This window comes from Lepisma saccharinum, chromosome 11, assembly GCF_977018435.1.
Source record: "Lepisma saccharinum chromosome 11, izLepSacc3.1, whole genome shotgun sequence".
In the NCBI taxonomy this organism is placed as follows: Eukaryota; Metazoa; Arthropoda; class Insecta; order Zygentoma; family Lepismatidae; genus Lepisma; species Lepisma saccharinum.
In genome coordinates this window covers 54,935,733-54,949,652 of record NC_139239.1, presented here as the reverse complement: position 1 = coordinate 54,949,652, position 13,920 = coordinate 54,935,733, and the positions used below count along the sequence as shown (strand labels likewise).

Below are 13,920 nucleotides of genomic sequence, written 5' to 3'. Positions count from 1 at the left end.
GTTGCCACTAGTTGAAAATTATGTAACCAAACTGCTAGTGAATACGTTACAGTTTCTGAATCACAAAACCGGGCACAATTTCATTTCCAGAATTCCACTTCCGGTTTCGTAGTTCACATGAGGAAAATATGATACGTCCATCAACGCAATATACCGGCACTGGTATGCACATGTATGATAATTTAATTAAAACAGAGTTGAATGGCATGCGTATCATTATGGTTTGCTACAGTTTGAATCAGGCACGTATCTAGAAATATGTTTTGGGGGGGGGGGGGGTCCGAACCAAGTGTCTCAGGAATAATAATGTTTAAATTAAAATAATTATATTAAGTAAAATTAATAGTAAATACAATACATAAATTAAATATTCTATTACTATTACACGAACAGGTAAAAATACTGTATAAGAATAGAGATATAACAGCGCATATTCATTACGTAGCTTACCTGTAGTTAAGATCGGAATAATTTACATAAAAACAAGTGTCCTGGCAATGAAATTTATGTCAAATAGAGGGATAATTGAATATTTATCGAATAACAAAATTGATGTTACATGTAGTTCTGATTAATATTTTATGCATATTGAGTAGTAGTGAACATAATCTTCTTTGTAATGTCATTCAAAGCCGTATGATCCCAATATAATCCTTGTCCTCCAATAAGTTCAGAGGAAATTATACAACAAATGCTAAACGAATATATTTTTCATTATTTAATTTTAGTACTTGACAAGGTCCTGACCCCCTGGACGCCCCAAAATACACGAAATGGATTTAGTCAAAAAAACCTTGGTTCAAATATATGAAGAAAGTAACGATGTCACAGAGATCAGAATTGATGTATGATGATTTAATCGTGTTAATGTTAATTTACAAATAAAATAACATAAATGAGGATGAAATTTACATTCCGCACTAAAACATAAGTTCATTTTTCTATGGTATTAGGCACTGTGACATTCTTTCAAACGCTGCTTATAAATGTTTGTATTGCATGTGTTCTTCAACTGATAAATTTTAGTGCAAGGGGGCATAGTTACTGTCTTGTACATTTCAGCCTTTAGCTTCTTATTCAAAAGAAAAAAAGTTTTCAATAGAAAAATACGAGTAGCATGAATTACCTAAATCATGAAAGCTACAAGTCAACGTGAAAATTCATAAACACTAAATTACACTTACAGTTTATGTTCATTGCCGCTTGATCCTTTTTAAAAACATATTTTACACAAGTAATTTTTAGACATCCTACATATTAACAGAAATAAAGTACACTCTTAAAGCCTAAGGAAATACACTCTTTACATTGAAAAAGAGTCTTAACAGTTATGATCCACCCCGAATGCAATCCCATTAATGAGGACGGAAACATAAACAACAGGTGGTATACAAGGCAGCTGCACACTCTCTCCTTTTGAAACACAAGAAACGCCTTGTGCATAATTAAGCAAGGCCTCGAGAGCTCGCACAAACATCTCAATTAGAGACTCCCGTTTCCATCTTCTCGCGTTTCTAGGCTCCCTTTTGCACATTAACCGCAAGAAAGCTGTCATAATGCATAGGGCGTCAAATTATCTATTCCCGTTCTCACATTGTTGTGATCTATTCGTGTGGATTGTTTATGCATGTATTTTGGTTATTGTGTCTTGCTTACCCACTCAAAGGTGTTCAAAGCGTTTAAGTTTGAGGGGAGTTTTAAACTTTTCTGCTTAATTTCTTCATGGATAAGTTTGGAAATGTTTCTTAAAGTGTTGAGAATTTTCATTATGTGCAAACACTTCAACATATATGAGGCATGCCACACAGTAGCGCCTTGCATAACGACGGCGTTCATTATGCTGAAGGCTGTTTCCCATAGGTTGAGAATAATTTTCATCCGTTCCCAAGTCCGGTTCTGAATAGCGAAACACGGTAGCGTGACTCCTATTGTTGTCTTGTTCAATTGAACTGTTTATAGAGTTCGAACCTGGGACCACAGGTTTCGTACAACACGTTAGCATAACAAACCAGCCACGCAGGGCCTTATCGCCGGTAATTGAGTATAAGATGAAGAATGTAATGAAATTCCTTACAGAAATAAACTCCTCACAAAAAGTCTGGAATATTCCATTTGTCGGGGAGAGAGGACATGGGCAGCGCGCAGTGCGGGTGGAATGTAGTTGGAAACATGAGAAAAGAATGCAGGCAGAACACCATGTGATGTACGTGCATATCCGGGCAACAGCTAGCGCCATCTACAATGTGGTACAACCTATCAGTACCGGCCGAGTTTACCTGGCCGTCACGCAGCATGTCAAATCCAGTGTCTTCGAAGCAGTGCAAGCGTTAAATGGATTTCTGGCGTTAACGATGGTGATAACGCAGTTTGATCGCACCAGGATTGTGACATTGTTGCAACAAGGGCGTACACAGGCGGAGGTTGCACGTGTGGTCGGGGTCACCCAAGGAGCTGAATCCAAAACATGGAAACGATTCAGGAACACGAACAGTGTATCAGACACGCCGAGAAGTGGTCGTCCAAGAGTGACAACACGCCGTCAGGATGCATACATTACTGTGACTGCACGCCGAAGGCCAACAGCGACTGCCCGGGAGTTGCAAAAGGACTTGTTGCAAGCATCCGGCGTTCGTATCGCGACCCAGACTGTGCGTAATCGTTTGCATAGTGTCGAACTAAGGTCATATAGGCTGCTGAGACGTGTGCCACTGCGACCTCACCATCGGCGGAACAGACGAATATGGGCTGATGAACATCGTAGGTGGGATGTGCAACAATGGCGGAATGTGATGTTTTCCGATGAAACAAGGATCTGTTTGGGGCCTGATACGCGACAACAACGTCATTCGTTCACTATATTTGGTTGCTTTGGTGAACTTGGCAAGCTGGCATCGTCACTTGTCCTCTATTTTTGCACTTGTCCTATCACAGGGTGTATCATGTGCAAGAAGTCCATCCCTTTGGTGGTGGTGGAATCTTGTCTTGGGCAGGTATCATGCACGGGCGACGGACACCTCTCATTCCACTGCAGGGGCGGTTGACGTCTCGACGATATGTGGATGAAGTGCTACGGCTTTTCGTGCTTCCATTTCGCTACCAGTATGGTGCCGACTTTGTCTTTGTGGACGATAACGCACGTCCACATCGTGGAGCACCAGTGACCAATTTCCTGCAGGATGCTGAGGATCGTCGTAAGAATTGGCCAGCACTCTCCCCGGACATGAATTGCATTGAGCATGTGTGGGCGATGTTGAAGCAAGCCATTTCACGTCGTCCACAGCCTCCGCAATCACTGCCAGACCTCATCCAGGCTGCCCAGGTTGAATGGGACCGTCTCCCACAGGATGCCATCGATGCACTCATCTCTGGGATGCCACAACGTGTGCGGGAACTGCACAGTGCAAGAGGAGGCCATGCACATTTTTGAGGGACTCACTTTATGTGTGTCACACACTGTGGCCGTTTTGCACAGTTCATAGGGAAGACGTTTTTTCCTTCCCTTGATTTTGGTTGTTTTTCGTTCACTATATTTGGTTGCTTTGGTGAACTTGGCAAGCTGGCATCGTCACTTGTCCTCTATTTTTGCACTTGTCCTATCACAGGGTGTATCATTTTTGCTACAATAAATATCTCTGTTCCCATTTCTTCACTTTCTTCTTATATTCCAAACTTTTTGTGAGGAGTTTACAAATCACGAACATTTATTTTTATGTTTTTACTCATTTCAATTGGAACACACACGTGCCCCATCAACCTTCTTGTGCAAACTCTTTTCGCCTCTATATTCTATCTCGGGAATCTCTGGAGCAAGATCGCACATAACACAAGAGAAGGGGGAGAAGCGAGTGGGCGGAGCCAAGCAGTGCACGATACTGCAAAGTCTGGTAACTGGAGTCGTTATACCCCTTCACGCAATCGCGTTCCCTCGAATTTGTTCATTGGTCGAGCTCTCTCAAGGCACTACTTGCGCAGAGACTTTCTCTCATTCTCTCGCTCCAGAGATTCCGGGGACAGAGTATAAGATAATCGCGACGATGGTTACCAATTTTCAGCTGTTGAAATTTTAAATTCCTAAAAGAGCAAGCGCCCAGAATTACATTAGAGGAAGAAGGAGTAGAGTGATGAGAAAAAAAAGGTCCCCCACAGAAAGCTGTAGGAAAAGCGCTATACTCTGTCCGGGGAATCTCTGGAGCGAGAGAACAAGAGAAAGTCTCTGCGCAAGTAGTGACTATAGAGCAGAGGCATATTCTGGGCGCATGCGTCAATTGTGGGAAAATAATTATTACTTACTTTCACTTCAGATCCAAGACATGTATAAAAATATAAGCTTAGTTGAGCGCTCTCGTGTAAAATAAATACTTCTCCTATATGAAGAAATTAGAATGTAGAAATGCTCATTAATGTCGTCGCAGAGGAATCTGTCCGATGTACCGCATCAGCGATGGAAGATTTTAACGTGGGCAAGCGCTGCTCCCGTACTTCTTCCCTCCCCTTTCCGCTTCTTCCCCTTCACAATGCGTGAATATCGCGTTGGCTGCATGCTGTGAGGTGACAGCTACAGAGAAGAGTATGCTTGTTGATTCGTTGAACAAAGAGGTGGCAGCGATTGATTTTTTTTTTCCCTTGGAGGTGCAGTGCAATGCACATTTAGTTTAAAGTTTGGTTTATTTTTATTTCTGGGCCTCTTTCAAAGTTCCACATGGTTTAGTGCAGTATTTTCCCGAAATATTTTTAAAAAATGACGAAAATGAAACCGAGGGTGTGATACAGGGTTATTATTATTATTTGACTTTGTATAGCTAAAGAATGAGTTGATTGCTCTCTCTTCTTCCCCCGAGTTTGAAAATAAACCTGTACATGAACTACTACCATATATGAACACGAACAATATTCATAACATTATGAGTGAAACTTACAAGTTGGCTACACACATTTTTTCAATACCTGCTTCAACTGCATCAGTGTAACGATCTTTTTCAGCATTAAGAAGAATTAATAATTATATTAGAGCAACCCAATCGCAAGAAAGATTAAGTGCGCTTGGTATATTATCCATTGAAAAAGAGCTGCTTCTGAAAATGAAAGCATTGCCCTCATTTTACGAAGATGTTATAAGGGAATTTACCACTCAAAACAGAAGAGCAGAATTTACATTTAAATTATTTTAATTAAGTCTGGTCTTTTGTTCCTGAATATCTGATTGTAATTTAGGCCTCTACTTTAATGTTATTTGCATAAGCCAAACAAACCTAAATTGTGAATCTCCAATGTAAATATAAACTGTTTATAAATATCAAGTGATTTTATAATTTGATGAAGACTTCCACATCAGACATCAAACCTGGTGAGTTTTGAACTTTATCCATATTTCGTTACTTTATACGTTATGCAATATTTAGTAATGTTAATGTGCAAATCGTCATCTATTGAATAATGCTATCCCCCATTCCATAATATATATGTTTTTAAAAAATATGTGTACAGCATGCCCTTTATGAAAATCCAGGATACGCCATTGCTATAGAGGGCTCGACTAATGAACAAGTTCGAGGGAATGGAATTGCATGGAGGGGGTAAAGCGACTGCAGTTAGCAGCCTTTGCAACAGCGTGTACTGCTAGGCTACGCCCACTCGCTTCCTCCCCTTCTCGGCTTTATACGCTGCCTTGCTCCAGAGATTCCCGAGAATAGTTGGTCTGAGTCTGATCGTTCGAGAGAGAACATGTGTGTAATTCAGCTAGTGCATAGCAAACAATTACAATATGCGGGCTCCCAGACAGCACAGTGGACAACTATGCCACCTTGTAATGTACGGGTTCCGGTTGGATTCCACTTTAAACATCAGTTCCAGTACAGCTTAGACTACGTGAGCACACAATTAATTTTAAACTGTCACAAACTGGTGAAAGGAACTTCTATTTATTGAGATGGGCGCTGTCCCTTACTTATTGTGACTCACTATTACTTCCAATTAATGAGCTATAAAGACTTCACAGTTTAAATCCGCTTGATGTACAGAATAATCTGGAATGGATCTGCAGTTTAAAGTGGAATCCGAACCAGCAGGTATCAAACCCAGGACCCCTTGATTACAAGGCGACGACGTTACCACTTATTTATCTAATATAGTTAACTAAATAATTGATTTCATAATAATTTGAGCGTATTCTAAAAGAACTACGAGAAAAATATACAAGAGAGCAGACCTTAATATATATATATATATATATATATATATATATATATATATATATATATATATATATCCTAATTAAGCTATTATTTTTCCTTTTCCTCCACTGTGAAATAGCAGACCTTCGCATGTCGTAAATGATTTAATAACAAAATAATTGTACGTGTATATACGTCATTAAAAAATAACAACAGCGTTTAAATCATTTGGCGTGTTTCTCTCAGGCTAATAAAGCTCACATTTATTAAAGGACTTCCGTTTCTCGCACGAGCATGTAATTTTACTATCACGACATGGGTGCACTACTTATTATCAGCATCTATATTAATGTAATAACAGAAATGGAGTGACTTTAAGAAAGCATTTGATCAAAACAATGGAAGGCGGGTGCACAATTTCAGCTTGTCTAACGACAATAAATTTCGTGTTTTACTTGAGGGCGTTACAGCCCGTGCACGGTCTTTCTGCCCTTCTCCCAACTTTTCCAGTAGCGATGCTGGTAGCGTCGTCGACTTGCAATCAAAGGGTCCAGGGTTCGATACCCGGTGGCGGCACATAGTAGTTCGGATCCCACTTTAAACTGTAGGTCCAGTACCGATTAGCCTTACTGTACATAAAGTGGACTTAAAAAAACAGCAACTCAACTCAATCAATCCAGTAGCCATACCAGATTTTCTTTAGAAGAAGGATCAAGAATGGAGCAAAGAGCCCACTCCATTTCGCCTCGTCCCCTTCTCTACCTTTATACGTGGCTTTCCTTCACAGATTCCGGGGACAGAGTATACCTAGCCGGCATTGGGTCGAGACATTTCTCTCTCAGCCGGAATCATGTCAAATTTTATTTTCTCGGCCTGATCCCTAATTTTCGGGATACCGCGGCTCGCTATTTATTCCTTGCACTCTGTCCCAGTATCTCTGTGGCAGGCGAAAGAAAACAAGCCTCTGCTCCACCAATGAACACGTGAGAGGAACGGGATTGCGTGGAGGGGGAAAAGCAACTGTTACCAGCCTTCCCAGCAGCGTGTACTGCTTCGCTCTGCCCACTCGATTCCCCCACCCCCGTTCTCTGCCTCAATGAGCGGCCTCACTTTAAAGATAACTGAGATAGGGTATAGTCTACCTTTCATGATGTCACTCACCATTACAAGTACACAAGAAGTTACTGGTATAACAAGCCCGGTGAAGATAGGATAAGCTCTGACTCATTGCTACTTTTAATTTCAACTAATCAATGAAGACTTTACATTAGTCTCCCACCTAAGTGACGCTTGAAAACGAAGCGATGAAATGAAGTCTTTCACACCAGAGCGCCTATATTTGAACGGTTCGGTGTACCTGTCCATTCCGCGTAGAATGTGTCACGAGCATTATTTCATAATTTACGCAGCTTTCGTGCTGGCTCAATACTTGTAGTATGGTTGCAAATTTCCAGCGTAGACACGCTCTCAATCCAAACACTAGACCCTTCCCCCTTTTCCCGACTTTTCCTGTTGGAAACGGCGAATGAAATCGTTCCTATATGGTGTCACAGCTTGCGTCATGATTGCCGTGAAATTGGCGAAGCCTCGGACGCACAGAAGGCGGAAATCATGTTCGCGCCATGTGTAATGAAGCGGTAATGGACTTATTGATTCGTAGGGAGAAGGCACCCCTCTCCCCCTTTCCTCGTCATTGTTATAAAGCGTCGACGAAACCTGGCTTCGTTCTGTACAATCCCTTGCAGTAGTCTATTTATCTCTCTCTCTCTCACTTTCTCCACTTTTTCTCACCTCCATTCTATCTTTCTCTCTCTACCATCTTTCTCTGTCTTCATCTCACTCTTCTCGTCTATCTTTCTCTTGCTTCTTCTATCATTATCCCTTCTCTCTCCTCCTTTTCTCCTTCCCCGCTCTATCTCTCTCCACTCACTTCTCTCTCTCTCTATCGCTCAGTTTCTTATTTCACACCTCATTTTCTCTCTTCCCTCCTATCTACTACTCTTTCTCTCCTATCCCCCCTTCTCCACTTTTCCCTTTACTCTGTCTCGGGAATGTCTGGAGCAAGGTCTCGTATAATGGTCGAGAACGGGAGAAAGTGAGCCGGCAAGCTGCTGCAAACGGCTTGTAGCCGTAGTCGCTATCCCCCTCCACGCAATTCCTTTCCCTCGCACGTGCTCATTGGTCGAAGTCTCTTCAACCATTACTTTTTGCGGAGACTTGCTTTCATTCATTCACTCCAGAGATTCCCTGGACAGAGTATATAGGGTCAAGATTAGCCAAAGTTGGCAGAAAGCGACGTAAAATAACTTAATTCAATCAATCTTCCTTAACTATCTTTCTTTCTATATAACCATCAACAAACAGTATTTGTCGGTCTGCTCGATATAGTAGGAGTAACGCTGTTGTCATATATTCAAGGGGTCCTGGGTTTGGCCCCCGACCGAGACACATAATACAGTGGTTCGGAGCCTACTTTAAATTTCTAATCCATTCCCGATTAACCTATCCGACCACTTAAAACAAACTTCAGAGTTCAATAAGTTTTCAGCACGGAATACTCAGGAGAAATTGAGAAGAGACAAGCATTCCAGGTAATATCCTATACTTGAAACGTGAACATAATTCATCTTACAGAAACAGTAACATGTATGTTAACTTTATATTCAAATTTTAATTAATTTTATGTAAATGTTTAACTCTAGAAAGATAGGGGGACACGCTCAACACGCCTGTATGCGATCGCTTCACCTGCGAGTGACGTAAGACTCCTGTAGTTTGGTCACTTCTGTATGCGTTCTCGGGTTAAGCGCAACGGGTGAGATACGAGGGTGATGGAAGAAATGCAGGTAAGGAAGTGAGAGAAAGTTTCCATGGCCTGCATTAAAGGTAACGTGGCAGCATTCGACTGGAGAGATTTCAGAAAGTCACGGGGAAAAACTCTTTCCCGTTGACAGAATTCAAGATATGAACCCGTGACTTTCCGTCGTCTTATCTGCTCGCCTAAAATCTTTAATTGGCTAATGTGACAGGCAACATTAGACGGGGCTTGAATCACAGCAACAACACTAGGCAGCTTGTATCAACTCTCTGTACATGAGAAACAGATTTGGCCGACAGGGAAGAAAGAAATTAATGACGCGATAGCAGTTCTCATAATTAGACTTCTCCCGGGTGAATTTCCCCAATAATAAAAAAATGAGTCAGCAATCAATCAATTTAATTGACGGGTCATTTGTCAAATTGGCGTTTATCGGGGCAGATCACAAACGATTGTCAGCGTTGCCTGCTAAACATTCAGGGAGGAGAAACGAGTGGAAATGCGAAACGAACAGGAACTTTGTGTGCTTTTGTAGTACTAGTGTTGCCATAAATAGAACCTGTAGTAGTTGGCTCTTTGGTCTTCAACAACATACAAAAGTGAAGTAGAAGAAACCTGTAGAAGATGACTCTTCTGTCTTCACTAACAAAGAGCATGCAAAGATATGAAGTAGAACCTGTAGAAGATTGCTCTTTGGCCTTCACTAACAAACAACACACAAAAACCTGTAGAAGATTGCAATTTGGCCTTGACTAACAAACAACACACAAAATCCTGCAGATAAATGAGTTCCTTGGTTTTCACTAACAATCATCACTCAAAAAGTATAAAATAGAACCTGTAGAAGATAGCTCCTTGGTCTTCAACAACAAACATCATACAAAAAGTATAAATTTGAACCTGCAGAAGATTGCTCTTTCGTCTTCAATAACAAACATCATTCAAAAATCATAAAATAGAACCTGTAGAAGATGGCTCTTTGGTCTTCAATAACAAACATCATACAAAAAGTATAAAATAGAACCTGTAGAAGATAGCTCCTTGGTCTTCAATAACAAACATCATACAAAAAGAATAAACTTGAACCTGCAGAAGATTGCTCTTTCGTCTTCAATAACAAACGTCAAACAAAAATCATAATATAGAACCTGTAGAAGATGACTCTTTCGTCTTCAATAACAAACATCATACAAAAAGTATAAAATAGAACCTGTAGAAGATGGCTCTTTGGTCTTCAATAACAAACATCATACAAAAAGTATAAAATAGAACCTGTAGAAGATGGCTCTTTGGTCTTCAATAACAAACATTATACAAAAATCATAAAATAGAACCTGTAGAAGATGGCTCTTCGGTCTTCAATAACAAACATCATACAAAAAGTATAAAATAGAACCTGTAGAAGATAGCTCCTTGGTCTTCAATAACAAACATCATACAAAAAGTATAAACTTGAACCTGCAGAAGATTGCTCTTTCGTCTTCAATAACAAACGTCAAACAAAAATCATAAAATAGAACCTGTAGAAGATGACTCTTTCGTCTTCAATAACAAACATCATACAAAAAGTATAAAATAGAACCTGTAGAAGATAGCTCTTTGGTCTTCAATAACAAACATCATACAAAAAGTATAAAATAGAACCTGTAGAAGATGGCTCTTTGGTCTTCAATAACAAACATTATACAAAAATCATAAAATAGAACCTGTAGAAGATGGCTCTTCGGTCTTCAATAACAAACATCATACAAAAAGTATAAAATAGAATCTTTAGAAGATGGCTTTTTGGTCTTTACTAACATACAAGAGACAAAAGTATATAGCCATCCTCTGTGTATGTTTCCCTGCCACGAAGGCGCGCAGATAGGGCCCCCATCACATTCTCTATCTCGGCCATAGATGAAGGGATGTGATCACCACCACACTTTTGCCGCCATTGCAGTCTTTTCCAGCTGGTAGCTTGTTGTTTAGACTATTACGGGCCTACAGCAAATGCTCCCGTTGAATAAATGAACCAACAATTATAAATATAATATTAATGAAATATTTTCCTAAGATTTCAGGTATTTTAAAGTACTGTATTATAATTACATTCAAAATTTATTTACGGCCCTCACCCCCTACAAGTTTTTACAAACAACTAAGGTATTTATGTTTTGTGTTGGATTTGAAGTGTGCTTATTCGCTCTAGATCGAAACTTATGGTACTGAACCCCGCGTAATAGAAAAACAATGAAATGAGTTGTCAAAGAAAACTCTTTATGTTCAGCTTCAGCAACATGAATTGGAAGAGAACAAGGTTGTACAATCAATTTTCTCCCTCCACGCCCCTCCCCACCTTACAAAGGTCACGAACAATGAAATAAGAATACCTCAACCCTGTTGCATTTCGGATGACGGTGGTGGGGAAAGAAAAGATCGACAGAAATTTGTAACGGCAGACCACATTGCGAAAAAGAAACAACGATTTATGTAATGTTGGCTTGCCAGACTGTTCGAAGAGCACCGGATTCTGTTTTTGAGATAATTAGGTTCACGACGGGTTCTTTCCGCCCCGTATCGGTGGATAACTGGATTTCGTAAAGCGCTCGCAGTATCCATAGAAACGAAATGGCCTTAAAAAAATAAATCAGGTTGAAGGAAGCGATCAAAGAGAGAGAAGGGGTGGGAGAGAACAACTGGATGGAGAGGCTGTCAGAGTCTATTCATACTTTCTTTCCTTTCCTAGTTTATCGCCCCAGAAAATTAGTTTTTCGGAAAATTGTTTTCGAATCTTCGCAAACACGTTTCGACAGTTCGTGCAGTGGGGTTGTCAAGTTAAAAAACAACAAATGTTTCTTAAAAATCCTTTCACAAAGTGTATACAAAAATGGCTGGACCACAACTCTTGGTAGTTCATATTTGATCTTAAAATTCTTACTTACAAACCTAGAATTACAAGGTTAGGGAGGTTTCACACGAAAGTGATGCAACACATGGTCTGCACGAAAATGAACCAATCAAATACAGTTATATGCAGCGTGTCACGCCACTCCGGAGTAAATGATTACGCTCCTTTCGTAAGTTTTTCCTTACGGCATGTAACGCGGCATGCAACATGAAGGGGCACCTCATTAAACTCGAACCCAAAAAAATCCAAATGTGGGAAAGTCTGGCTAGTTAACACGTCACAAAGAAAATACAATCCTTGTAAAATTCATGCATTTCTTTGCTTCTCTACATTCGATCACCCAAGCCCACTCTTTTACCCTTTATGTTAATGGTGACGATGAAGATGATTAATGATTAGATGAAAGAAAAGCACAATGGAATATCCAAATCCAGGCCAGAACTCGATCTATGCTACGTACTGAAACTTGAAGGCTGAAGAGTCATGAGTGGAGAAGAGAAGAGAGTGACATTTTGGTATGAATATTATTCATTCGGTGCCATTGCTACTACCTTAAACACATTAAGCGCCAGACCCCATATCACAAATTTATTGTCCAGGCCCAGGTGTTTTTTGAGACAAATATTAGTGTGTATAATATTGATACACGCTGTCCCCTGAAATATTTTTTTGTTATTAGAACTTTGTGAGGCCATGTGCATCAAAATTACACACATTGATTTTATTTAAAATTACTTAATTTGCTTTAATTTTTTTAATTTTTATTAAACCAAATTATACAAAATGTAATAAAAAGTATATACTGTTATAGTAGTTCACTGATAGCAATAGAATATCTAAATTCAATGTAAACATATATAGTTTACATTTATGGTTTTGGGACAAGTATTGTTTTTATAAACAGTGCAAAAGAATGATAAAATCACCTGTCAAATATCAAACTTACAAAATAATATCATAAATGTGTTTAAGTTCAGCACCTTGGCGTAGCCACGTGCTTTATAAAGAAACAGTCCAAACATGAATTTCTCCTCCACACAGACAGCACAGTTTGTGGTGACTTGCTTTGAATGTCTTGCTTCATATGCTCGTCCATTAGTTTCAGCAAACATCTTGTAGCATGCAGAAGAGCGTCCTCTTTTACTTCCAGCTTCCTTGCTTCATTCAATACATGTGTTCGTCCAGGAGAACTTCTCATATCATTGTTTTGGTTTTGTGTGACGCCATAAATCAACGAAAGTGCCAAATTTTCACGGAAGTCTGTTATTTGTTCAACACTTCCTGTTATCTTCTTGAAAATGATGTGGGCCTTTACAACCTCTATGTTGGTTAGTAGTTCAAATACAACTTTCCTATACCACTTCACACCCCTTTCTTATTGTTGTTGCATAAGATGCCATTTCATCGGGTACATCAATAAACGATTTTGCTGCATTATTTTCCAAAATTGTTGATGGGTTTTCTGGTTATTCCTCGTTTGTTGGCCACCTCCATCATTTTTGGAACACCTTTAGTTGTAAGGAAAAACAAATCTCTTTTGTCTCCCCATTTCCCAACAATAACTATTTTTACAGCGCCTTGAATAACGTAGTGTGGAAAACGACCCAAGAAACTGGTTCCCCAGACGGATGAGAAACATAGATGGCAGTGCGATCAGTGTCAGTGCTAATTTTCTTATGAAAGTAATGCGGCTTTGTTAGTTTTTGGAATATATTATGTAGATTTGTTTGTCCTGAAAGCAGGGACGTAGCTAGGTTGATCAGTTCGGGGGGGCCCAAAACTTAAGATTTTTTTTCTATCAAACCGCATTAAAAACTAACAAACTATTAATAATAATAATAAAATCGCCTTTATTGGAGCGGGCGTGTTTCGGCCTCTAGGGCCGTTCTTACAACAGACCATATAAGCAATATACCATATAGGCCTACATAAGTATATGTACAGTATGTGTATATATATATATATATATATATATATATATATATATATATAAAATTTTGTTGGAAGAGAACATTATTTTCTCCTGTAGCCCCCCAAAATTT

At 39.6% G+C, this 13,920-nt stretch overlaps 2 protein-coding genes across 6 annotated transcripts in view; one reads left to right on the top strand and one right to left on the bottom strand.

The window, feature by feature from the left end:
- Positions 1-13,920, bottom strand: part of LOC145994809 (tachykinin-like peptides receptor 99D) — a 616,641-nt gene that overhangs the window by 390,521 nt on the left and 212,200 nt on the right. The window lies entirely within an intron of this gene.
- LOC145995038 (uncharacterized) lies at positions 2,181-3,427 on the top strand. The gene is made up of 2 exons (XM_083131569.1): positions 2,181-2,761; positions 2,932-3,427. The coding sequence occupies exons 1-2, from the start codon at positions 2,181-2,183 to the stop codon at positions 3,425-3,427; spliced, it is 1,077 nt and encodes a 358-aa protein (XP_082987695.1).

What these genes read in the sequence shown, in the direction of transcription:
- LOC145995038 (XM_083131569.1), top strand. Translation starts at nt 2,181, where the DNA reads ATGCAGGCAGAACACCATGTGATGTACGTGCATATCCGGGCAACAGCT. An exon ending in TGGGCTGATGAACATCGTAG is followed by an intron (nt 2,762 to 2,931) that starts GTGGGATGTGCA and finishes GTCCTATCACAG; the next exon opens with GGTGTATCATGTGCAAGAAG.